The sequence below is a fragment of the Taudactylus pleione genome, unplaced genomic scaffold (assembly GCF_031769625.1).
Source record: "Taudactylus pleione unplaced genomic scaffold, aTauple2 ptg000201l, whole genome shotgun sequence".
Taxonomy (NCBI): domain Eukaryota; kingdom Metazoa; phylum Chordata; class Amphibia; order Anura; family Myobatrachidae; genus Taudactylus; species Taudactylus pleione.
Window position 1 is genome coordinate 886,498 of NW_028284603.1, and position 27,429 is coordinate 913,926.

The 27,429-nt window shown below is 50.4% G+C and overlaps 1 protein-coding gene across 1 annotated transcript in view; it reads left to right on the plus strand.

The window, feature by feature from the left end:
* LOC148518148 (uncharacterized) overlaps positions 1–11,234 on the plus strand; it is a 61,838-nt gene extending 50,604 nt beyond the window's left edge. Inside the window, exons 12-15 of the mRNA XM_088477469.1 lie at positions 4,069–4,190; positions 7,801–7,856; positions 7,955–8,065; positions 11,143–11,234. Of these exons, the coding sequence (XP_088333595.1) occupies positions 4,069–4,190; positions 7,801–7,856; positions 7,955–8,065; positions 11,143–11,234 (381 nt within the window). The remainder of the gene's footprint in view (positions 1–4,068; positions 4,191–7,800; positions 7,857–7,954; positions 8,066–11,142) is intronic.
* The last annotated feature ends 16,195 nt before the right edge of the window (positions 11,235–27,429 follow it).

A 27,429-nucleotide genomic window follows, 5' to 3' on the forward strand; every position in this document is an offset into this window, starting at 1 on the left:
GGGCCCTAAGCTTCAAGGGGCCCGCCAGCCCCCCCTGTAGCCACAACCCTCCCCCCTCCGGCGGTTGACGAGTACTCACCGCCGTTACACCGTCCTGTCCTCTCATGCAGCGCCCGTCAGACCCAGTCTCTCTGAGAGATGGCTGCTGACTGTCTGCCTTGATCCACGAGCTGCTGTAGTTCCGCCCAGTGTGCCGCTTAGCCGCTCCCGCCGCCTGCTGCGTAGTGACCTCTGTCTGGTGCCGAGTCGGACTGGTCACTGGAGGGTCCGTCCGGTCCGTCGTCGCCTCCGAATCCTCAGGAGTCGGGTGGTCAGGAGTCCTCACTCAGCCAGGCGAGCCACTGCCTCCCGACCTGGCAGGTAAGAGTCAGGCTGTTTTCCGCGACAGGCATTACTACTGGGGGCACTGCATAGGGGGGATTACTACTGGGGGCACTGCATAGGGGGGATTACTACTGGGGGCACTGCATAGGGGGGATTACTACTGGGGGCACTGCATAGGGGGGATTACTACTGGGGGCACTGCATAGGGGGGATTACTACTGGGGCAATGCATAGGGGGGATTACTACTGGGGCACTGCACAGGGGGGATTACTACTGGGGCACTGAATAGGAGGCATTACTACTGGGGGCACTGCATAGGGGGGATTACTACTGGGGGCACTGCATAGGGGGGATTACTACTGGGGGCACTGCATAGGGGGGATTACTACTGGGGGCACTGCATAGGGGGGATTACTACTGGGGGCACTGCATAGGGGGGATTACTACTGGGGGCACTGCATAGGGGGGATTACTACTGGGGGCACTGCATAGGGGGGATTACTACTGGGGGCACTGCATAGGGGGGATTACTACTGGGGGCACTGCATAGGGGGGATTACTACTTGGGCAATGCATAGGGGGGATTACTACTGGGGCAATGCATAGGGGGGATTACTACTGGGGCACTGCACAGGGGGGATTACTACTGGGGCACTGAATAGGAGGCATTACTACTGGGGGCACTGCATAGGGGGGATTACTACTGGGGGCACTGCATAGGGGGGATTACTACTGGGGGCACTGCATAGGGGGGATTACTACTGGGGGCACTGCATAGGGGGGATTACTATTGGGAACACTGCATAGGGGGGATTACTACTGGGGGCACTGCATAGGGGGGATTACTACTGGGGGCACTGCATAGGGGGGATTACTACTGGGGCAATGCATAGGGGGGATTACTACTGGGGCACTGCATAGGGGGGATTACTACTGGGGCACTGAATAGGAGGCATTACTACTGGGGGCACTGCATAGGGGGGATTACTACTGGGGGCACTGCATAGGGGGGATTACTACTGGGGGCACTGCATAGGGGGGATTACTACTGGGGGCACTGAATAGGAGGGATTACTACTGGGGGCACTGCATAGGGGGGATTACTACTGGGGGCACTGCATAGGGGGGATTACTACTGGGGGCACTGCATAGGGGGGATTACTACTGGGGGCACTGAATAGGAGGGATTACTACTGGGGGCACTGCATAGGGGGGATTACTACTGGGGGCACTGCATAGGGGGGATTACTACTGGGGGCACTGCATAGGGGGGATTACTACTAGGGGCACTGCATAGGGGGGATTACTACTGGGGCAATGCACAGGGGGGATTACTACTGGGGCACTGCACAGGGGGGATTACTACTGGGGCACTGAATAGGAGGCATTACTACTGGGGGCACTGCATAGGGGGGATTACTACTGGGGGCACTGCATAGGGGGGATTACTACTGGGGGCACTGCATAGGGGGGATTACTACTGGGGGCACTGCATAGGGGGGATTACTACTGGGGGCACTGAATAGGAGGGATTACTACTGGGGGCACTGCATAGGGGGGATTACTACTGGGGGCACTGCATAGGGGGGATTACTACTGGGGGCACTGCATAGGGGGGATTACTACTGGGGGCACTGCATAGGGGGGATTACTACTGGGGCACTGCACAGGGGGGACTACTACTGGGGACACTGCACACGGGGGATTACTACTGGGGGCACTGCATAGGGGGGATTACTACTGGGGGCAATGCATAGGGGGGATTACTACTGGGGGCAATGCATAGGGGGGATTACTACTGGGGCAATGCATAGGGGGGATTACTACTGGGGCACTGCATAGGGGGGATTACTACTGGGGGCAATGCATAGGGGGGATTACTACTGGGGGCAATGCACAGGGGGGATTACTACTGGGGCACTGCACAGGGGGGATTACTACTGGGGCACTGCACAGGTGGGAATACTACTGGGGGCACTGCACAGGGGGGACTACTACTGGGGACACTGCACAGGGGGGATTACTACTGGGGCACTGCACAGGGGGGACTACTACTGGGGACACTGCACAGGGGGGATTACTACTGGGGGCACTGGATAGGGGGGGATTACTACTGGGGGCACTGCACTGGGGGGACTACTACTGGGGGCACTGCATAGGGGGGATTACTACTGGGGCACTGCACAGGGGGAACTACTACTGGGGGCACTGCATGGGGGAGATTACTACTGGGGGCGCTGGATAGGGGAGATTACTACTGGGGGCACTGCATGGGGGAATTACTACTTGGGGCAATTCATGGGGGGACTACTACTGGGGGCAATGCATGGGGGGACTACTACTGGGGGCAATGCATGGGGGATCTACTACTGGGGGCAATGCATAGGGGGGTTACTACTGGGGGCAATGCATAGGGGGGACTACTACTGGGGGCAATGCATGGGGGGGACTACTACTGGGGGCAATGCATAGGGGGTTACTACTGGGGGTAATGCATAGAGGGGACTACTACTGGGGGCAATGCATAGGGGGGACTACTACTGGGGGCACTGAGTAGGGGGGACCACTTCTGGGGACACTGTATAAGGGGCACTGCATAGGAAATTTGTTGTACTATACATGTTCAGACTGTGACTTTTCCTGTAAATTACTTCTGTTTTTCTGCCGATAGCCAACCCCTTCCCCTCCCCCGGCAGAGGATTGGTTAATAGGGGCCCCAATGCATTGCTTTGCCCAGGGGCCTGCACTGCTGTTAATACAGCCCTGACCACACCACACTGATTTTGCATATGTCCGCCCACAAGGAGGATGACACAGTGACAGGAGAACATAGGGTATATGGGCAGATTACTGAGAATGTGCACACACTGGGCCTGATTCAGAGCCGGACGCTCTGAACGAGCGCCCGCTCTGAATCAGGGCGTTTTTTTTTTTAATGTTGCGGCCTCTTGGCCGCTCGCATAGCTGTGGGTTACCACCCACAGCTTATGCGAGCGTCCATGATGATGGTCGCGATGGTCAATACCATCGCGACCATCGGGCTTGCGACGAGACCCTTGCGGTAGGGTCTCGTCTGCCGCAAGCCCAGGAGTGCTTTTGGCTCTATCAGAGCCGAAAGCACTCCCACTGACATCACTTGTGATGTCAGTGGGGCCGGCCCCAGACGGTAGGCCTTCCCATGGGAACGCCTCCGTCTGGGCAGCCACGCCCCCAGCACGCCCACCAAAGGGGGCGTGCTGTCACTCACCATCGACAGCATGCCCCCTTTGTAGCGAGACCCATAGCGACGGTGTGCCCGTCGCTATCCGGGTCTCGCGCATGCGCACGACGGAGCCGGGTCCGTTGTGCACATGCGCACTGGCCCAACATCGAGCGGGTCTGGATCAGGCCCACTGCTCGATATCGGGAAATGGAGGCTGAGATTATCGGTCTTGACCGACAGATCGGATAATCGAAGGAATGCGTTTGTGGATGTTTTCTAAACGCTGAAACGATTGATCATACACACTATACAATCAATGAGGCTGATGACATGATTATTGGCAAATCTTCCCAATACAGTAGTTGTATAGTGTATACCTAGCTTTATTCTAATTGTTTTACTGCAGCCTGAGAGATTCCACTGGGGAGCCAGATAGTAAAGATGGCGTCAGGTAGAAAATCAGCGCAGACTATTTCTCTGTCCATCATTTCCCTCACTGTATGAATCTTACATGGTTTCCATTCTCTTTCTCTCTCTCCAGTTGGCTGGTCGCTGGCACTATGTTGCATCTGCCTCTACTTTTGGCGACCCAAGGGATTCGGAAGGACAGTGGGTGCAATTTGAGGTTCAAGACGGAGAACTCAAATTCACAGATTCATTCAGGTGATGCATTAAAGCTAAAATGCAATGACAGGGCAGGAATCATAGTCCATATATAGGACAGGGGCGGGTAAGGCAGGGATCGTAGTCCATATATAGGACAAGGGCGGGTAAGGCAGGAATCGTAGTCCATATATAGGACAAGGGCGGGTAAGGCAGGGATCGTAGTCCATACACAGGACAAGGACGGGTAAGGCAGGAATCGTAGTCCATATACAGGACAAGGGCGGGTAAGGCAGGAATCGTAGTCCATATACAGGACAAGGGCGGGTAAGGCAGGAATCGTAGTCCATATATAGGACAAGGGCGGGTAAGGCAGGGATCGTAGTCCATGTATAGGACAAGGGCGGGTAAGGCAGGAATCCTAGTCCATATACAGGACAAGGTCGGGTAAGGCAGGGATCGTAGTCCATATACAGGACAAGGGCAGGTAAGGCAGGGATCGTAGTCCATATACAGGACAAGGTCGGGTAAGGCAGGGATCATAGTCCATATACAGGACAAGGTCGGGTAAGGCATTGATCGTAGTCCATATACAGGACAAGGTCGGGTAAGGCAGGGATCGTAGTCCATATACAGGACAAGGTCGGGTAAGGCAGGGATCGTAGTCCATATACAGGACAAGGTCGGGTAAGGCAGGGAAAAGTTTGAAGTCGGGGTCACACAGAAACAATCGGGGTAAAGTACCAGATAGGTCGGTATCAGTAGGCAAGACAGGATAATACACAAGCACTAATGACTCTTCTATTGTTAGTGTATATGTTGATGGTTGGTAATAACAAAGAGGGAACACATAAATATATAAGAAAATCAGCCGTGCTGGACCTAAGTAAATTTGAGTATTGGCCTATTTGGGCTATCTTGCTTCAGCACATCACGCCCTGTATATACACATGAACAAACAATTTATTAAGTCCTTGTTTACTTGGATCATTGGTTATTGGTCATGTATATAATAATAATTAATTAACAGATCGGTCCTTCCTTCCATATAGAAAGGCCTTTCCGTTCTGATCCCCAGTAAGTTTTATATATCAGCCTACTCAAAATATTTTACTTCTGCACGTCACAAACTGTGTGTTGCCCTTCATAAATGGAATACTTTGTTCCTATTCATTTTGAGACATTTGTTTCTAATCACGGACACAGTAAATCATGTAATAGAAGGACTGGGAGATTTGTTATCAAATTGACCCGTGTTCACTCAGATATATAGATAGTTATGGTGCATACACACGATCAGATTTTTCCTTCAGATATGAACGATAACGATTTAAAAATCGTTCAGTCGTTCATATCTGAAGGAAAATCGTTCATATCTGACATGCCTGAACGATGGACGATCAACGATGCGCGTTCCCGATGGTCAGATAACGATTTCTGACATCTGATGTGTTTGCAGTCAGACTTGGACGATTCCATTCATTTTAATGCAGTCAAAAATCGTTCAAATCGTTCAAAACTTTGGTAGAATCGTTCAAATCGTTTAATCGTTCAATCGTTCATCTGACAAATCTGACCGTGTGTATGCTCCATTAGATGTCACAGTATGTTATAATATATTATGTATTTAAAGTGTTCCTCTCATCTTAGATAACCCCTCAATACATATTTAAACAGCAAGAGGACAGCTATTTATTATCCGGTCCATAATTGGTGTACCAGCCAAAGACGAGAATGTTAAACTTTATTTAATCAACTTGGTTTGCTGTTAATGATCTAAATAATAAATAGCAAAGACAGCGACCGTATTAGATGTATCGTCCCCGCAAGTGGCAAATTAACTTCCAATGTACCCGAGCGTGCTGTAGCCGCGTCCCGGGTATAGGTTAGTTATCGGCCCAAGATCAAATTACAGGGCTTAATAAGTCAGCTTAACTTGCTGTTGGTGGTTTGAATAATATGTATTAGTAGTCAGCCACATTGGCGGGCAGTGTCCTTAGTCAATATATTATCCCCGCAAATGGCAGTCCACATTCCCGTATACCTGAGTGTGCCGGGCATACAGGGATTTGCTTACTTAAGTAACTTGGGGCCTGATTCAGACCCACTCGCGAGCGGCTGTCCGCTCGCAAGTGGGTCGATGTTATGCACTGAGCATGCGCACGACGGAGGGAGCTCCGTCGTGCGCATGCGCCAGACGCGACGAGCGAAGGAAAGTCCTTCGCTCGTTGTGTCCGATCAAAGGGGGCGTGCTGTCAATGTTGATTGACAGCACGCCCCCTTTGGTGGGCGTGCCGGGGGCGTGCCTCCCTGACGGGGGCGTTCCCACGGGAACGCCTCCCGTCAGAAGCCGGCCCACTGACATCACTAGTGATGTCAGTGGGAGTGATTTTGGCTCTGATAGAGCCAAAATCACTCCGGAGCTTGCGGTTGAAAACCTCAACCGCAGGCTCCGGCTCGCAATTTCGATGGTCGCGATGGTCTCGACCATCGCGGCCATCAAAAAGCACGCTCGTATAGCCTGTGGGTGGTGACCCACAGCTATACGAGCGTCCAGGAGGACGCTCCATGAAAATGGAGCCCGGCCCTCATTCAGAGCGTGCGCTCTGCTCAGAGCGTACGGCTCTGAATGAGGGCCTTGGTTCGCTGTTAATAATTTAACTGACAAAATAGCACAAAACAGCAACCATAATTGTCATATTGTCCCCGTAAGTAGTAGATTAACTTCCTATATATTCAAGCGTGCTGTAGCCGCGTCACGGGTATAGGTTAGCTACCGGTCCAAAATCATATTATGAGACTTGATAATTCAGCTTAACTTGCTGTTGGTAGTTTTGATAATGAATATTGATAGTCAGCCACACTAACAGGCAGCGTCCTATATTAGCATATTATCCCCGCAGGTAGCAGGTCAAATTTCTGTATACCCGAGCATGCCGGAGCCGTCTCGGCGCTAACAGGTAACGTCCTATATTAACATATTATCCCCGCAAGTAGCAGGTCAATTTCTGTATACCCGAGCATGCCGGAGCCGTGTCCTGGGTATAGGCTGAAAGAATGTCAGCCAAACATCAACAACATATATACAAATAGCAATACATTTATGACAATTTTTTAGGAGCAGCTCCCTCTTGGTCAGTATTCGAAACGCCGACGTACGTTTCACTGACAGGCTTTATCAAGGCTACGGGTCTGAATTAGGCCCTATGTTCACATGGGGCGATTCAATTGTTGTGTGAGCGGCGATAATTAATGAGTGCCCAGTTTTGCAATCCAATTGTTCTGGGCACCCATTAGTGCCCTCTTCACACCCTATTAGTCCGGGTTTAGCTGTGTAAACTGGCTACAGCCGTCTAAAGCCCTAATTTCTGTTTGTGCGCCTAACCAACGGTTAATCGCATATTTTTCTCGCGCACTCCTGAGGTTGCAAGCAGAAATGTCGGTGCCGGTGGCTATCACACTCAGACAAAGCAGCAATTGAATTGCTTCGTCTAGCGCCTTAAAAAAATATCCAACCAGAAAACAACTGATTCGCCCCCACAGTGTATACCCAGTATTACCTGCCAGAAAGGCGCTATGGCACTAGGGCGGCGATACCAGCATTTGTTTAGTTGTCACCCTATTTCACCAACCACTATTCCTTCCTCAATCTTGCTCCTTCTCCCATCAGGTTTCATACAGAAATCCCAGTGAAACTATCCAGAAATACGTTGAGAGTCCTCACAGGTATGAAGTCACCTATGTGTATGAGGCCCCCATGTCCTTCCCTGGTGCTAATCGGGAACACAATCAGACACCAGATTCAACTTTTGTTCCCTCCCTAGACCTGGCAGATAAAGTCACAGTCACGTTTTATGAAGTGGGTGAGGAAGTCATGTTGGTTAACATCCACATCGAGTGCAGCTGGGGAAAATATTACTCGCTCAACCTATTCTGTAAGTAGAATAACACCTGTTATATGTAGGATGAGGGGCACTGCGGTGACATTGGAGGTGTGAAGCAAAGCAAAATAATGGAGATGTCAAAGGCTCCAATAAGCATCATGTAGTACAGCGAGTAGGATTTTTTTATCATGTATCTTCATAAATACTTTACGGAGCAGATCAGTGAAATGTTCACAGCATAGCAAATTAAGTTTTTTGAAAATCCACATCAGCACAAAGTATTTCAGTGAGAGTACTGGACTTGTGGGAGGCTGTGTCCTTCCTGTTTACTCATGTCATTGCACCACCATGATGTGAGGAGGGGAATGGAGGCAGCAGGAATCCACAGACAAATAGAAGGAGCAGGCTCCCCAGCAACAGGGAGATGCAGGGCCTGCTCTAGGTTACTCATCACCAAGCGCCATCTTGTGCTGCACTGTTACCCCTACCCTCCTCCCCCTGAGCTTATACCAATAACGCCAGCGGGTGGGGGGGGGCGGGGTTTTAGTGGTCCTGCCGCTAACAGAATGTGTCTCGAGCCGGCCCTGAGGCATACTTGCCTACCCTCCCGATTTGGTCGTGAGCCTCCCGAAAATCGGGTGCCGCTCCCAACCTCCCGGGAAGGCAGGCAATCCTCCCGGCCCCGGCGATGTGCCCGCACCCCTCCTGCACTTTTAAGTAAAAACACCGGCAGCAGGGGGGGCGGTGATGCGATTCGCGCTGAATCGCGTCATCGTGGCTCCGCCCCCGGCTGCACAATCACGGCATTTTGCAGAGGGGGCGGAGCCACGATGACGCGATCGTGCTGTCACGCCCCATGCTCCGCCCCCAATGCCACATCTGGTGCTGGGCCCCGCCCCCTTTGGCCACGTCACGCCCCCAGCCCTGTAAGCCCGACAGCTCCCTCCCGGAAGGAGGGAGCTAAATGTCAGCAAGCCTGCCCTGAGGAGACGAGTGATATGTTATTGAGGACAAGGCTGCATGTGACAGGGGCTGGGACATGATGTGATGAGGGGAATGGAGACAGCAGGAAGCCACAGACTGAAAGTTATATAGTGGGAGGAGCAGGTTCCCCAGCAGCACAGAGTATATCAGGAGATGAGTGATGTGTTATTGAGAACAGGGCTGCATGCACCAGGGGCAGTGACATGATGATGTGATGCGGGAAATGGAGGCAGCAGGAAGCCACAGACTGAGGGGTAAATTTACTAAAGTGAGAGTTTTTAGAAGTGAGTTTTAAAAGTGATGTTGCCCATAGCAACCAATCAGATTCTAGCTATTATCTTCTAGAAGATGCTAGTTAAATGTTAAGTAGAATCTGATTGGTTGCTATGGGCAACATCACTTTTAAAACTCACTTCTAAAAACTCTCACATTAGTAAATTTACCCCTCAGAGTTATATAGTGGGAGAAGCAGGGTCCCCAGCAGCACAGAGTATATCAGGAGATGAGTGATTTGTAAGTGAGGACAGGGGCAGTTTCATGATATACGGAGGGAAATGAGGGCAGCAGGAATCCACAAGATCTGGGTAATATCATGAAATAAATGAGCCCTTATACAAAAGGTACTATCTCGCCCTGCACATTTGGGTGCTGCTACACAGACGAATGATGTAACATTAACCGTTAGCGGACATTTGCATATTGCCATCTGTGATTAAATGACGCCAACTCAATGTTACAGTCGGGCAGGCGAGCTGCAGTGCTGCACATTGTTATGGAGTTTGGAACAATGTCACAGGTGCGATTGGTTTTCTAAAGATGCTTAAAATTGAAGAGATCACACTGAAATGTACAAAGTACTAAATAAATTATATTATACCTGAACTATACATTTTACATATTTAAGTAAAATACTTAGCATATAAAAAGAGGAGTTTATTTTAATAGTCAAACAGATAAATCAGATAATCCCAATATGTCACTTTGCTTAAAGGAAAATACAAATATGTAACTCACTCCCCACTGTAATGGCAAAAATATGTGTAAACACAGAGGGGCGCGGGGAATGTAACAGCCTGCGAGATGCAGAAATAGGCGCAATCCTGGACGGTCTGACTGATTTTTTTTTTTTAAGCGGAAATCATTTATAAGCGAAAACAACCTGGTTTTGCCTCTTAAATGACCTGCTGCTTTTATGTAGGAACGTGGGTATCTTCACCGGAATTGCGCTGGTGCCTGCGCCTCGCAGGCTATTATATTTCCCCTCCAGACTATCACTAATATACAGGCTTAACCACAAGCCAAGCCATAAGGCCACCAGGCAAAGTTAGGTATATGCCCATAGCCCCATGAGAATGTTTTGGTGCGTACCGCGCATGCACCGCGGGTGCAAGTGTGCAGGTTAGCATAGCGATCATGCATGTAGACAGAAAGCCATCGCAGAGTGAGTGACAGGCAGTGAGCGTTTAGGAGAAACACAGGCGTGCTTGTCTATTTGAACGCAGTTTCCTGGTCATGCATAAATTAGCCACTGCGATGGCATACACAGCTTGTGTACTCACTGCGTGCGACGAGACTGGCAATTTCTGAGGAAGGTCAGACCTGCTGTAATTGTGCATGAGTGGCCGATGTTACTGATGTTATCGCTGGTCTGCGAGGTAGGATGGACGTGAGATAGCAGAAGTGGGTGTCTTTATGGAGGCTGTGATTTTGCAAACATTACCATACTTTTGCAGCTAGCTGCGTGCATAATCGCAGCTGCGATCCGTGCTGAATCAGGCCCTTTGTTCCAAAGACACCAAATATTAACTCCCTGTGTCCCCGTCAGGTTATGATGATGATTTAGGTGGAACGAGGCTTTTGGTCTCGCAGGTAAGAGTACAGTGCTGTATTGGCTTCCTTTAGTGCCCCGCTCAGTAAGTTAGTATAATTATGTAGGAATGTGGGTATCTTCACCTATCGCAGCGGCGCTGACCTGCACCACGGGTAACGGAGATCAGTCAGGGACGTTAGAACACTAACCAGCGAGTAGGAATGTATATACAATATGTACCATGCTGGCAATGGTTCAGCTCAGATATATATTTAGTCACAGAACCTCTGTTTATTATTGATTGATAACTGGATAATTACATCTATTTTTCTAGCTAAATCGGGAAATGCAGATGCTACACAGATTGAAAGATTTAAGAAAGTGGCCTCCTGTGCCAATCTCCCAGTAATATATACTAAGAAATAAAGGTGAGAAAGAACCTCCATATATAGATACAAACATAATAAATATTATCCCAATATTGTCAGTACAAGTCTGCAGTATAGGAAATTACTGCCACAGCACTTACAGGGCTGGGGTTCCCCTACTGCCACAACACTTACAGGGTTGGGGTTCCCCCTACTGCCACAACACTTACAGGGCTGGGGTTCGCCCTACTGCCACAACACTTACAGGGCTGGGGTTCCCCCTACTGCCACAACACTTTCAGGGCTAGGGTTCCCCCTACTGCCACAACACTTACAGGGCTGGGGTTCCCCCTACTGCCACAACACTTACAGGGCTGGGGTTCCCCCTACTGCCACAACACTTTCAGGGCTAGGGTTCCCCCTACTGCCACAACACTTACAGGGCTGGGGTTCCCCCTACTGCCACAACACTTACAGGGCTGGGGTTCCCCCTACTGCCACAACACTTACAGGGCTGGGGTTCCCCCTACCGCCACAACACTTACAGGGCTGGAGTTCCCCCTACTGCCACAGCACTTACAGGGCTGGGGTTCCCCCTACTGCCACAACACTTACAGGGCTGGGGTTCCCCCTACTGCCACAACACTTACAGGGCTGGGGTTCCCCCTACTGCCACAACATTTTCAGGGCTAGGGTTCCCCCTACTGCCACAACACTTACAGGGCTGGGGTTCCCCCTACTGCCACAACACTTACAGGGCTGAAGTTCCCCCTACTGCCACAACACTTACAGGGCTGGAGTTCCCCCTACTGCCACAACACTTACAGGCCTGGGGTTACCCCTACTGCCACAACACTTACAGGGCTGGGGTTCCCCCTACTGCCACAACACTTACAGGGCTGGGGTTCCTCCAACTGCCACAACACTTACAGGGCTGGGGTTCCCCTACTGCCACAACACTTACACGGCTGGGGTTCCCCCTACCGCCACAACACTTACAGGGCTGGGGTTCCCCCTACCGCCACAACACTTACAGGGCTGGGGTTCGCCCTACTGCGACAACACTTACAGGGCTGGGGTTCCCCCTACTGCCACAACACTTACAGGGCTGGGGTTCCCCCTACTGCCACAACACTTTCAGGGCTAGGGTTCCCCCTACTGCCACAACACTTACAGGGTTGGGGTTCCCCCTACTGCCACAACACTTACAGGGCTGAAGTTCCCCCTACTGCCACAACACTTACAGGGCTGGAGTTCCCCCTACCAACACTTACAGGGCTGGGGTTACCCCTACTGCCACAACACTTACAGGGCTGGGGTTCCCCCTACTGCCACAACACTTACAGGGCTGGGGTTCCCCCTACTGCCACAACACTTTCAGGGCTGGGGTTCACCCTACTGCCACAACACTTACAGAGCTGGGGGTAACCCTACTGCCACAGCACTTACAGGGCTGGGGTTCCCCCTACTGCCACAGCACTTACAGTGCTGGGGTTCCCCCTACTGCCACAGCACTTACAGGGTTGGGGTTCCTCCTACTGCCACAACACTTACAGGACTGGGATTCGCCCTACTGCCACAACACTTACAGGGCTGGGGTTCCCCCTACTGCCACAACACTTACAGGGCTAGGGTTCCTCCTACTGCCACAGCACTTACAGTGGAACCTTGCAGTTATTGGTGCTGATAAGAATCACATCCTTAGGACTTATACTCTGAAGAGGTTATACGAATACATGTTACGATGTGTGGATAAACCTGATTGGCTGCTAGTATAGTCAGGTTGGTTTATGCTCTGTACTGAGTGGTATATTCATTCAGACTTCAATAATGTGGCAGTCCAGGAGACATGACTATTACTGGCGCCAGCAGAGACACTCTAATAATGAGGGTCCTGGTTAGGAGACCCCCTATTAGACATAAACTTTAAAAGATAATAGTTGTCTTTTAACTGCGCATAGAGGACTGCAGCCCGTGATAAACTCAAAGCTCACACCTTACACTTTCCTTAATACAAATACAAGAAAAAATTACAGAGTCTCACAATGGCGCTGTCCATAAAAAAATTATTTTTAGATCATAAAAAGTTCGGTTGTGCCCTAAACCACACAAAATGTCCTTCTTGCTGTTTTAGGATCACCACTCTTTTCACCAAGATTCTTTTGTACCTCCCAAGAGAAGAGAAAAAACAGGGGATAGTGTAATACTGTGGTGACTATGAAGTCCAATTTTTAGTAGATAGATCAAGCCTTTCACGATTTCTCATTGAAGTCTAACCAATAGACTCCTGATAGATCCTTACATCACTCTTAGATCATCAGCTCCCGTATACTGAAAGAAAATAATATAGTGCAATATTGTTTGACAACAAATAACAATCAATTTATTTCCAGATGCACACTCACATTCAGGTTAAAATTATACAACATATAGCATCACCAAGTTGATGCAAACACATAGGCGTTAGTGTTCACTCTAGCTCCGGCGGCAGGCAGGGCGCCCGAAAAGGGGGTGTGGCCATGAAAAGGGGGCGTGTCTATAAGATGCGTCCCCTTTTCGTCATACTTGGGGGCGTGCCCAGCACTTACGGACACGCCGGGCAGCCCCCAAGCGCTGCAGACAGAGAGAATAGATGCCGGGCGCAGGCTGTGAGGGCAGGGCACTTTTTTGTCCTCCAGAAGGAGGCCAGGGCGCCGTCCCCCGCTAAAACAGCCTAGCGGGAACGCTAGGCGTAACATCAACACTGTCACTGGGGTGTAGAGTAGGGGTTTCCGGACACCAACCAACTCACCACCACAGTTCCAAAGGTATCAGTTAGGATGTTGATCTCCACCAGCTTAACGCGTTTCGGACGCGGAAGCATGGTGGTACACTCTGCCATAGGGGCTTAAATCCCTTTGTTAATTGGAAAACTCCTCCCCTTCATTTCACCACTTTCCCACCGTTTTATTTAAACATACCAAAGAAACCGGATGTAATGCAAGGGGGATCCAGTTTGTGGTGCACCTTTAGTGCATCGCTTCCTGTTGAAAAAATCCCCTATCATGTGATCCACTACAGCGCGATTTATCGGTGGCAGGAAGTGAACAGTCGGACTCTCCGGCCTCGTCACTTCCTGCTGCTATACTAACTGGTCCCGGACGTTGTATGGCCCGCATCCTCGTGGTGATCCGCGTGCAGAATACCACGTGGACGCCGCTGACGTAGCATACCATGTGTTAGCATGGGGGGGGTTTCCGGTTGTGGCGCACATCAAGTCACTTCCTGATGGAAACTCCACCTGTAATACAGACCACTGACCGTTTTTACTGGCGCCGGAAGTAGTCAAACTCTCCGGACTCGTCATTTCCTCCTGCCATACTAGCGGAATAGTGAATCACGTGCTGAATATCACATGAACACCGCCATCATAGCATACCATGTGTCACGTGAACACTGCCATCTTTATTATATAGGATGGTGTAAACACATATTAAATATATAAATAAACGGTCATATGGTGAAAACAAGGGGCTATGTTGACAAAATAGATAAAACCAATATAAAACACAATAACATTTGTCATTTAAAAATACCATAATAAAAACACTTAATAATGTATTTGGATGAATGGAAAGGAATAAGACATAGAATCTGACCAGATAATACTTATAAAAAACACTAATAAAAGCCATTTTAATTCAAAGTTGCCGTTCAGCCCATTGAGTGTTAAAGTTTTTAGTTTATAAATCCAATTCATTTCTGACCTGGCTAGTCTAACATCAATATCATTAGATCTCCATGTTGCATTAATCTGTTGGATACCACAACAGGATATGAATTTACAGGGGTTAGAGTTGTGGGCAGTCTTACAATGTGAAGAAACAGTGGCCCTGAATCAGGGCTGGCCTTCTTGTTTTTTAGAGCGACCTCCTGGCTGCTCACATAGCTGTGGGTGACCACCCACAGCTATAGCGAGCGGCCAGGAAGATGGTCACGATGGTCAAGACCATCGCGGCCATTGGGCTTGCGACGAGACCCTTGTGGTAGGGTCTCGTTGCCGCAAGCCCCAGAGAGATTTCGGGTCTCGCAGAGCCGAAATCTCTCCCACTGATATCACTCGTGATGTCAGTGGGGCCGCCTCCGTCTGGGCAGCCACTCCCCCGGCCCGCCCACCAAAGGGGGCGTGCTGTCACTCAACGCTGACAGCACGCCCCCTTTGGTACGAGATCCGGAGCGACGGTTTGCCCGTCGCTATCCGGGTCTTGCGCATGCGCATGACAGAGCCGGCTCTGTCGTGCGCATGCGCACTGGGCCACCATCGACCCGCTTGCGAGCGGGTCTGAATCAGGCCCAGTATGTGTCTCCAAACCTTTTTTCACATTATATATATATACCGTATGTTCGGATAATGTAGTTTTTAATTGACGACTAGTTTTTCCTACATAAACAAGATTACATGAACATTGTAATATGTAGATAAAATTTTTGAATTACAGGTGAAAAATTCACGAATAGGAAATTTATCATTATTCACCTGGAACTCTTTTAACTTCGAGGAACCTTTTACCGCTCTACACATTAGGCATAAGCCACATCTGTGGGAACCAAATACTTCTCACACTCATTCTTTTAGGAACATCAAGACAGCTTCTAACCAATTTGTCTTTTAGAGATGGTGCTTTTTCTATATAAATTATGGTCTCTCAGGCAATGTTTTTCCTATTATAAGGTCCTGTTTTAACATTTTCCAATGTTTTTTTTATAACAGCAAGAAGAACATTTTGTGTGGTTTAGGGTACAACCGAACTATTTATGATCGAAAAACATTTTTTTATGGACAGCGCCATTGTGGGACATAAACTTTAATCATACGTGTATCCAAATGACATGGCACAAACAGCAAAACCACTGATGCCCTTTCTGTTTTCCCAGGGAAGAAGACACTGGAACCAGAGTCAGAAAATCAAATTGTTTGAAATGAGTGCTTATATAGAATAAACCCAGGCAGTATGCACAATATCCCCATACAGAACAGAATCTGCACTTACGCCTGTGCCAGCAGTGTGCCCATTATAAATAATAAGTTCCTCTCTCTCTGTAGAAATGGTGAATTATATGACGTAGAGAGGTCTGATACAATCGTACTATGAGACTGCATACAGGGGGCTAACAGGTAAATGGACAACAGCCTGACAACACAATGGAGCTTCCTTGTAACACTGTTCCCTGTGTACTTTAGCTGAGCCATCGATGCCCATACGCTGGCATAGAGGTAACATGGACTCCTCCCAATGTGACGGCTGGTGGGGGGTCTGTGCCAGTATATAGGCAGTAACAACTGTCTAATATGCTTTCGCCATTTGGTCTGCATACTGTCCTGTAATGAATAAAATCGTGCATACTAATAAACGCAGAAACGTGTATTGTATATAGTGTCTTTTTATGCACTTGTGATAGAATACGTCAGTGACCAAAACGCTCACTGTTTCATTGTAGCTACTGCTTTATTCCCGATAATCTGTGCATCCACAGAGAAGATACCTGGCTTCCCAGATCACAATGAACCATGGGTGATGTAAAAGTAGAATTACTGTGTATACCTATAAAAGCGCCATCTTGTGGTGTCAAAATATATTGCAACCTGAAACACAACACATCTTCTCTTCACAATGAACAGAGGGCCTGATTCAGCAAGGATCGCTATTCTGCCAATGCGCACGCACTGCAGTTGCTAATATCAGCGGTGTTATGCAAATGTTTGCAATCGCAATGCGATCACATCCTAACATAAGGATGCCCACTTCCCCTTACACCAGGGAAGGGGAACCTCCTGCCCGGGGGCCTTATAAGGCCCTCAGAATCATTTGGCCTGGCCCGCTGTGCTTATTTCTGCTAACCTCATGTGGCTAGCAGGGTGCCTAGAATGGCACACTGTAGCCAGAATCTATGCATCAGTGCCGCCTGGAGCTTCTTTAGGATACTTCAGACGTTCACACCGCTTCTCCTCGGAGCATCCAGGGTTGCTCTAGGCATTGCTGTAATCATCGGTGATTGTGGCCCCGCCCCTGTGTGACATCATGTGGAGGGGCGTGGCCTGCACCAGGCCCGTGAATAATGTTAGATATATCAAAATGGCCCTCGGCAGAAAAAAGGTTTTCCCACCCCTGCCTTACACACAACCGTATACTTGGGCAACATAGCAAAATAATCAGTAACATCGAGTAACATCGGACCCATACGCATAGTTAAGGCAGGTCAGACCTCACTCAGGAGTTGGTAACTTCAGGTCACGCTATGAGGCCTCAGTCTGCGTATGGATTTGCAATTAATAATTTGCACGCCTCCTGCACTGCCGTCCCAGCGCAATGGCGCCCGACCACCCCCCCGTCACCACCCACAAACGGCACTTCTTGTCAATCACTGTGCTCGGGATCTGCGTAGCCTCTGCAAACGCATATCCCATCGCAATTGCTAGTTCACGCACGCACACTGCGAAGCATACGCAATGCGGAAACATCGGCCGAGTGCATGCGTTCTCTCCTTTGCGTTCCTTGCTGAATCAGGCCCAGTAACATTACATTGGGTCATGCCCAAACTACACCGGAGACAAGACAACCCATTCATTCCTAGCTGTAACACAGATGGTCCAATAACTTCCCCCTAATATTGCCAGACAGGAGGACGCCACCACACTATGGGCCTTATTCAGAGGTGGACGCAGATGGGGCCATGGCGACATGTTTTGGCTACCGCCCGTCTGCAACTTTATGCAAATACCAAGTACGGAGATGCCCGCTTTAATCATCCGTAGATGCTCATATACCGCCTGGCGCTTCATCAGACGCCACCATCGATCACGCCATCAAAACTTACAACAGCCCTATGGCAGGTGTAGATATACCATCTGAGTACGGTCTCCAATGCGAACGATAGAGCGTCTGTGTGCAATTTAGTGACTTGACCGCGAAACACCCATAATGCGCCCATAAGACGGACCATCTCTATGCATCTGTTTAGCGCCTCCCAGGATTGTACAGTGCTCTTCATAGACATCTCTGATAGCGCGTCTCATTCAGAACTCCAACTCTGTGAGCACACTCTATGCAAGGCATGTGCTGTATGGTACGCTCTGTGCAAGGCATGCGCTGTAGGGTACGCTCTGTGCAATGCATGCGCTGTAGGGTATGCTCTGTGCAACGCATGCGCTGTAGGGTACGCTCTGTGCAACGCATGCGCTGTAGGGTACGCTCTGTGCAACGCATGTGCTGTAGGGTACGCTCTGTGCAATGCAAGTGCTGTAGGGTACGCTTGTGCAATGCATGCGCTGTAGGATACGCTCTGTGCAACGCATGCGCTGTAGGGTACGCTCTGTGTAATGCAAGTGCTGTAGGGCACGCTCTGTGCAATGCATGCGCTGTAGGATACGCTCTGTGCAACGCATGCGCTGTAGGGTACGCTCTGTGTAACGCATGTGCTGTAGGGTACGCTCTGCAAGGCATGTGCTGTAGGGTACGCTCTGTGCAACACATGCGCTGTAGGGTACGCTCTGTGCAAGGCATGCGCTGTAGGGTATGCTCTGTGCAAGGCATGCGCTGTACGGTACGCTCTGCGCAAGGCATGCGCTGTAGGGTACGCTCTGTGCAATGCATGCGCTGTAGGGTACGCTCTGTGCAAGGCATGCGCTGTAGGGTACGCTCTGTGCAAGGCATGCGCTGTAGGGTACGCTCTGTGCAAGGCATGCGCTGTAGGGTACGCTCTGTGCAAGGCATGTGCTGTAGGGTACGCTCTGTGCAAGGCATGCGCTGTATGGTACGCTCTGTGCAAAGCATGCGCTGTAGGGTACGCTCTGTGCAACGCATGCGCTGTAGGGTACGCTCTGTGCAACGCATGCGCTGTAGGGTACGCTCTGTGCAACGCATGCGCTGTAGGGTACGCTCTGTGCAACGCATGCGCTGTAGGGTACGCTCTGTGCAACGCATGCGCTGTAGGGTAACCTCTGTGCAACGCATGTGCTGTAGGGTACGCTCTGTGCAATGCAAGTGCTGTAGGGTACGCTTGTGCAATGCATGCGCTGTAGGATACGCTCTGTGTAACGCATGCGCTGTAGGGTACGCTCTGTGTAATGCAAGTGCTGTAGGGCACGCTCTGTGCAATGCATGCGTTGTAGGATACGCTCTGTGCAACGCATGTGCTGTAGGGTACGCTCTTCAAGGTACGCTCTGTGCAAGGCATGCGCTGTAGGGTACGCTCTGTGCAATGCATGCGCTGTAGGGTACGCTCTGTGCAAGGCATGCACTGTAGGGTACGGTCTGTGCAAGGCATGCGCTGTAGGGTACGCTCTGTGCAAGGCATGCGCTGTATGGTACGCTCTGTGCAAGGCATGCGCTGTAGGGTACGCTCTGTGCAATGCATGCGCTGTAGGGTATGCTCTGTGCAACGCATGCGCTGTAGGGTACGCTCTGTGCAACGCATGCGCTGTAGGGTACGCTCTGTGCAACGCATGCGCTGTAGGGTAACCTCTGTGCAACGCATGTGCTGTAGGGTACGCTCTGTGCAATGCAAGTGCTGTAGGGTACGCTTGTGCAATGCATGTGCTGTAGGATACGCTGTGTAACGCATGCGCTGTAGGGTACGCTCTGTGTAATGCAAGTGCTGTAGGGCACGCTCTGTGCAATGCATGCGTTGTAGGATACGCTCTGTGCAACGCATGTGCTGTAGGGTACGCTCTTCAAGGTACGCTCTGTGCAATGCATGCGCTGTAGGGTACGCTCTGTGCAATGCATGTGCTGTAGGGTACGCTCTGTGCAAGGCATGCGCTGTAGGGTACGGTCTGTGCAAGGCATGCGCTGTAGGGTACGCTCTGTGCAAGGCATGCGCTGTATGGTACGCTCTGTGCAAGGCATGCGCTGTAGGGTACGCTCTGTGCAATGCATGCGCTGTAGGGTACGCTCTGTGCAATGCATGCGCTGTAGGGTACGCTCTGTGCAACGCATGCACTGTAGGGTAACCTCTGTGCAACGCATGTGCTGTAGGGTACGCTCTGTGCAATGCAAGTGCTGTAGGGTACGCTTGTGCAATGCATGCGCTGTAGGGCACGCTCTGTGCAATGCATGCGCTGTAGGGTACGCTCTGTGCAATGCATGCGCTGTAGGGTACGCTCTGTGTAACGCATGCGCTGTAGGGTACGCTCTGCAAGGCATGCGCTGTAGGGTACGCTCTGTGCAACACATGCACTGTAGGGTACACTCTGTGCAAGGCATGCGCTGTAGGGTACGCTCTATGCAAGGCATGCGCTGTACGGTACGCTCTGTGCAAGGCATGCGCTGTAGGGTACGCTCTGTGCAAGGCATGCGCTGTAGGGTACGCTCTGTGCAAGGCATGCGCTGTAGGGTACGCTCTGTGCAACGCATGCGCTGTAGGGTACGCTCTGTGCAACGCATGCGCTGTAGGGTAACCTCTGTGCAACGCATGTGCTGTAGGGTACGCTCTGTGCAATGCAAGTGCTGTACGGTACGCTCTGTGCAACCCATGCGCTGTAGGGTACGCTCTGTGCAACGCATGCATGTAGGGTACGCTCTGTGCAAGGCATGCGCTGTAGGGTACGCTCTGTGCAAGGCATGCGCTGTAGGGTACGCTCTGTGCAACGCATGCGCTGTAGGGTACGGTCTGTGCAACGCATGCGCTGTAGGGTACGGTCTGTGCAACGCATGCGCTGTAGGGTACGCTCTGTGCAACACATGCGCTGTAGGGTACGCTCTGTGCAACACATGCATGTAGGGTACGCTCTGTGCAAGGCATGTGCTGTAGGGTACGCTCTGTGCAAGGCATGTGCTGTAGGGTACGCTCTGTGCAAGGCATGTGCTGTAGGGTACGCTCTGTGCAAGGCATGTGCTGTAGGGTACGCTCTGTGCAAGGCATGTGCTGTAGGGTACTCTTTGTGCAAGGCATGTGCTGTAGGGTACTCTTTGTGCAAGGCATGTGCTGTACGGTACGCTCTGTGCAACGCATGTGCTGTAGGGTACGCTCTGTGCAACGCATGTGCTGTAGGGTACGCTCTGTGCAAGGCATGCGCTGTAGGGTATGCTGTGCAATGCATGCGCTGTAGGGTACGCTCTGTGCAACGCATGCGCTGTAGGGTACGCTCTGTAGGGTACGCTCTGTGCAACGCATGCGCTGTAGGGTACGCTCTGTGCAACGCATTCGCTGTAGGGTAAGCTCTGTGCAACGCATGCGCTGTAGGGTAACCTCTGTACAACGCATGTGCTGTAGGGTACGCTCTGTGCAATGCAAGTGCTGTAGGGTACGCTCTGTGCAACCCATGCGCTGTAGGGTACGCTCTGTGCAACTCATGCATGTAGGGTACGCTCTGTGCAAGGCATGCGCTGTAGGGTACGCTCTGTGCAACACATGCGTTGTAGGGTATGCTCTGTGCAACGCATGCACTGTAGGGTACGCTCTGTGCAACACACGCCCTGTAGGGTAGAGAGCAAAACACGCGCTGTAGGGTATGGTCTGTGCAACACATGCACTGTAGGGCACGCTCTGTGCAACACATGCGCTGTAGGGTACGCTCTGTGCAACACATGCGCTGTAGGGTACGCTCTGTGCAACACATGCGCTGTAGGGTACGCTCTGTGCAACACATGCGCTGTAGGATACGCTCTGTGCAAGGCATGCGCTGTAGGGTACGCTCTGTGCAAGGCATGCGCTGTAGGGTATGCTCTTTGCAACGCATACGCTGTAGGGTACGCTCTGTGCAATGCATGCGCTGTAGGGTACGCTCTTTGCAACACATGTGCACTCTGTGCAAGGCATGCGCTGTAGGGTACGCTCTGTGCAAGGCGTGCGCTGTAGTGTACGCTCTGTGCAACGCATGCGCTGTAGGGTACGGTCTGTACAACGTATGCACTGTAGGGTACGCTCTGTGAAACACATGCGCTGTAGGGTACACTCTGCAACACATGCGCTGTAGGGTACACTCTGTGCAAGGCATGCGCTGTAGGGTACGCTCTGTGCAACGCATGTGCCGTAGGGTACGCTCTGTGCAAGGCATGCGCTGTAGGGTACACTCTATGCAACACATGCGCTGTAGAGTACGCTCTGTGCAACACATGTGCACTCTGTGCAAGGCATGCGCTGTAGGGTACGCTCTGTGCAAGGCATGCGCTGTAGTGTACGCTCTGTTCAGTGCATGCGCTGTAGGGTACGGTCTGTGCAACGCATGCGCTGTAGGGTATGCTCTGTGTAACACATGCGCCGTAGGGTACGCTCTGCAACACATGCACTGTAGGGTACGCTCTGTGCAAGGCATGCGCTGTAGGGTACGCTCTGTGCAAGGCATGTGCTGTAGGGTACGCTCTGTGCAAGGCATGCGCTGTAGGGTACGCTCTGTGCAAGGCATGCGCTGTAGTGTACGCTCTGTTCAGCGCATGCGCTGTAGGGTACGGTCTGTGCAAGGCATGCGCTGTAGGGTACGCTCTGTTCAGCGCATGCGCTGTAGGGTATGGTCTGTGCAAGGCATGCGCTGTAGTGTACGCTCTGTGCAAGTCATGCGCTGTAGGGAACGCTCTGTGCAAGGCATGCGCTGTAGGGTACGCTCTGTGCAACACATGCGCTGTTGGGAGTTTATAGGGATCTTCACTCACACGCACAAACAATTGCTTAACTCAGTGAACATCACATTGGGTTCAGCTATGAACCAGGCCCTTTATCCCCTATTCTGGATCCCAAGACCAAGGCACAACTTCACACAGGTCTGTGAGCTGTTTAAGAACCTCTGTGACTATGTCACTACTCAATAAGAAGACCTGGGCCCTGATTCAGACCTGCTCGCTAAGCTGCGATCGCTCGTTGCCAAAAGGGGCCGGGTATGCACATTCCGCGATCGCACTGTGCGGCTTAAGGATGCCCTCTGTCTTAGAGAGCGACGGCAGTGAGCGTACGCAGGATTATAAAGCCGTCCACCTTTCTCTCTTAGCACACGTCATCTCCAGGAAGTGTCTGATTAAACGGTAACATCGAGACCCATTGGAGCTGCTCGCGGACCTTGAGGTAGTCCCTACCCCACAGCAAGCACTGCGATCAGATCAGGCTCAAATACAACCATGTGACGTGTTCAATGACGCTACTTTGCTAATTATGCACACCCATTAAACTCCATTTAGACAGTCAGACACGCCTGTATTCGCACAACCGCTCCTCCGTTTACAAGCACATTCCCGTCACCACCCACAAACGGCGCTGTCACTCAAAGTGGCGTCCAGTCTGTGTACTGCGAGCGCATGATTCCCGGCCCCAGTGACTGGTTCGCGCATGTGTACTTTGATGCATATGCATGTGCGATAATCGCCCCTAGCGTGTCTGAATCAGGCCCTTGGTACGGAGGAACAAATGAGGGGGAGTTGGGACATTTTTGCCAGGAACCCAAGTTTGATAATAATCCGTCCCCGATGCTCAGACTCCATCCTTCCCATCTGTAGATCTACTGCTCGCAGTGTTAGTGCTCCTGTATGATAATACGGAGAGAGTCGCTCGTCAAACTGGCACTAGCTTATATAAGGCAGTATGACCTAAGGAGAATACAATGCACAATCCAATTATCGGTCCACAGATCGAAACTGGAAAGTCCTGGCCCTTTCTACCTAGGTGGGCACCAGCAAGATCCCAGTGAGTCTGCCCGATGTATTAAGGAGGCAATCATTAGGCAAAACCAGGTTGTTTTCACTTTTAAATGATTGTCACTTCAAAAACATTGGGCAGACTCGTTGGGAGCTCAGGGTCTGATTCAGAGCCGGACGCTATTCGCCCTCGCCTGTTCAGAAAAAGGGGCTGGCTATTTAAATTGACCGTTCGCTCTTTGCGGTCTGTTGACGCCTCGATGTCTGAACGAGCGAACAAAACATGCGCTCGCTATTTTGAAAAAAACACCCCCTGGCCGCTCGCATCATACGTCATCTCCGCTATTTATTTGATTAATCGAGTACATCGAACGGCGCATGAACTGCTCGCTATTCTTGTGGTAGGATTTTCCTACCGCAATCATGCGAGCAGTTCTGGCTAAAAGACAACCAAGTGACGTGGTCGATGACGCTGCTTGGTTAATTATGCACACCCTTAAAACGCCTGTTTTGACCTTTTGACACGCCTGCGTTCTGATCTCCACTCCCCGTTTTCAAGCACCTTCCCCTGTTACCACCCACATACGCCTCATTCTGTCACTCAAATTAGCAGGCATTCGCTGTTTTACGAGCGCACGATTTCCGACCGCACTGACTGGTTCACGCATGCGTATTACAACCCATACGCATGCGCAGATGTGCGAACATCGCTTGGAATGAACGAGCGGCCGCTTACGAGCGGCTCTGAATCAGGCCCTCAGTGTTGCCTGAAAGTCACAGGTTATTACATTACACCTACTGTACTGTAGGTCTTAAGACTTTTTGATCCTATCAAGGACTGTTTGGTCCATGACACTATGTCTAAGTCTATGTAGGCAGGTATACATTTTCTATTACAATGAAGAGATGGGAGTGTGGTGCTAAACTACTATGGGCCTGATTCAGAGCCGCTCGTAAGCGGCCGCTCGTTCGCACTGAGCTATGTTTGCCCAACTGCGCATGCGTACGGATTGTGATACGCATACGCGAACCAGTCAGTGCGGCCTAAAATCGTTTGTTCGCTATATAGCGAGTGCCTGCTATTTAGAGTGACAGGATGAGGCGTATGTGGGTGGTAACAGGGGAAGGTGCATGAAAACGGGGAGTGGAGATCAGAACGCAGGCGTGCTTAAAGGTCAAAACGGGCGTTTTAAGGGTGTGCATAATTAATACAGCAGCGTCATTGACCACGTCACTGGGTTGTTTTATAGTCAGAACTGCTCGCAATATAGTGGTAGGAAAAACCAACCACAAGAATAGCGAGCAGTTCAAACGCTGTTCGATGTACCCGATTAATCTAATAAATAGCGGACATGACGTATGGTGCGAGCGGCAAGGGGGCGTATTTTTCAAAATTTCGACCGCAAGTTTTGCTCGCTCGTTCAGACTTAGAGGCGTGAACAGACAGAAAAGTGCGAACGGTTCATTTGAATAGCCACCCCTTGTTTTTGAACGAACGACCGCAAATAGCGAGCGGCTCTGAATGAGGTCCTATGTTCCATCTGACGTTTCTCCTGCAATCCTCAAGCCTGTTGCAGACACCACTTGGAACAAGAAAATACACATAAGTCAATGAAACCCCGATTCAATTAATAGGGAAGTAATTCATAATACTTGTTGTGAGGACCACATGTCCTAGTGAGTTGTCTTAAATCACCTAGGCACATTGTTGTTATCAATAAGCGGTTTATTCTATAGATGGCAACACACACATGAGGATTATATACCCTTAAATATTCCCACCGTGTTGGAGCTAGTGTTGGACAGGTTAAGGGCAGTAGCCAGATTGTTATAGGTGGGAAAAATGATGTCTTAACTCTGTGAGTGTCCTTTCCTCATGGTGGTTGGTGCTGAGTGTCCTCCCTTCCTCCTCCCCCCATGGCAGTTTGTGCCAATCCAGGGCACCAGCACACACTGGACCTCATTCAGAGTCGGTCGTAAGCGGCCGCTAGGTCGTACGCCTAACGACCGCAAAACTGAAAAAAGGAAGCAATCGCACGGCCGGTCGATCGCAACCAAAGTGCCGCCCATACGTGAACAATGCACCTCCTCTAGCTAGCGAGTGATAGCAGCTAGCAATGGAGTCGATCGTTGTCAGTCGTTGTCCGTCGCTGTATGTTCATTTTCTTCTGAAGGTTGCGGCCGCTTATGTTGTGTGCAAATTACACCAAAAATTTACAAATAAATGCATAGAATAAGCCATCCCCATGAATCAATTACAAGCCAATTAGCAGTGTTATTAGCTACAACAAACGATTATTAGCTGCTTGCATTGTGTGGCACAAAATAGAAACATCAATCCTAACATCAGTAACATTCGATAGTATCGATTGTACTCTGGGGCTTGAGAGAGCACATACCCAACCTTAAGCTGTACGATCAGCCAGGCCTTGTACCTGCTCGCAGAGTGACGTTTTACTACTTCCGGCCTTCTATGTCGGTCGTAGCAGGTCATTTATGTACGCCCCTGAAACGCCCTGAAAACGGTGAGGAACGCCTGCGTTTTCAGACCACCACCCCCGTCAACACCCACCAACAGCCTTTCATGTCAATCAACTCCCGGAAGCCACTTCCTGCTCGTAAGCCGTACGATCAACAGCATTTTCGATCGCAAGGTCTCGTACACACATGCGCACAACTAACCGTACGCATGCGTGGTTTGGAAACATCGGATGCGTACGACTGAGCGGCCGCTTACGACCGACTCTAAATGAGGTCCACTATCTGAATAAAACACGCCACCTGGGAACATTTCAGAATAACTTGTCTAACTTATAGAACAATTAACATAAATATGCACTGCATACAATAACATGCATATATAGAAACAATAAATAATTATAAACTGAAAGGCATCAAAACAATGACACCTTGAAAAAGACTCAATTCTGGAGAGTTGAAACGCGTTGGTGTTATCCTGTAAGGGCGACATAAGCAGAGGGGAGTACTGGACTGAGGACATCTGTATGCAGACTTTGGAGGATTGCAGATTCCTGTACCCAGGAGTTTATTTCCATTAAGCGCATTTAGGTGTTACAGCAGTACACCAACTACATCTGTTACGCCTTTATTTTTAAATCAGTATCCGTTTTTTTTATTGTATCTTATTATGAATTTGTTATTATTAGGGGTGAGCGGGTTCGGATTTCTGAAATCCAAACCCCCCCGAGCCCCCCCGATCCGAGGCAGATCCGAGTCAGGCTCGACTTTTCCCGCCTGACTCGGATCTGAAATCGAGGCAAAACGTCATCATCCCGCCTTCCGAGTCTCGCGGGTTTTGGAACCTATATAAGGTACCCGCGTCGGCGCCATTTTCTCACTCGGCTGTGGACAGTGAAGAGGGAGGGTGGGAGTTAGGGCTGGCTGGGCTGTGTAGTGTAGTGTAGTGTAGTGCAGAGTAGTGTTGTGCTGTGCTGTGCTGTGCTGTGCTGCCCTGTTGTTGTCCACTACTTCAAAGTCCATAGGGGCTGGCTGTGTTGTGCTGTGCTGCTGTTGTTAATAGGGGCTGTGTCCACTACTTCAAAGTCCATAGGGGCTGGCTGGACTGTGTTGTGCAGTCAGTTCTCCATAGGGGCTGTGTCCACTCCAAAGTCCTGTGCAGTGTCCCAGTCCTAA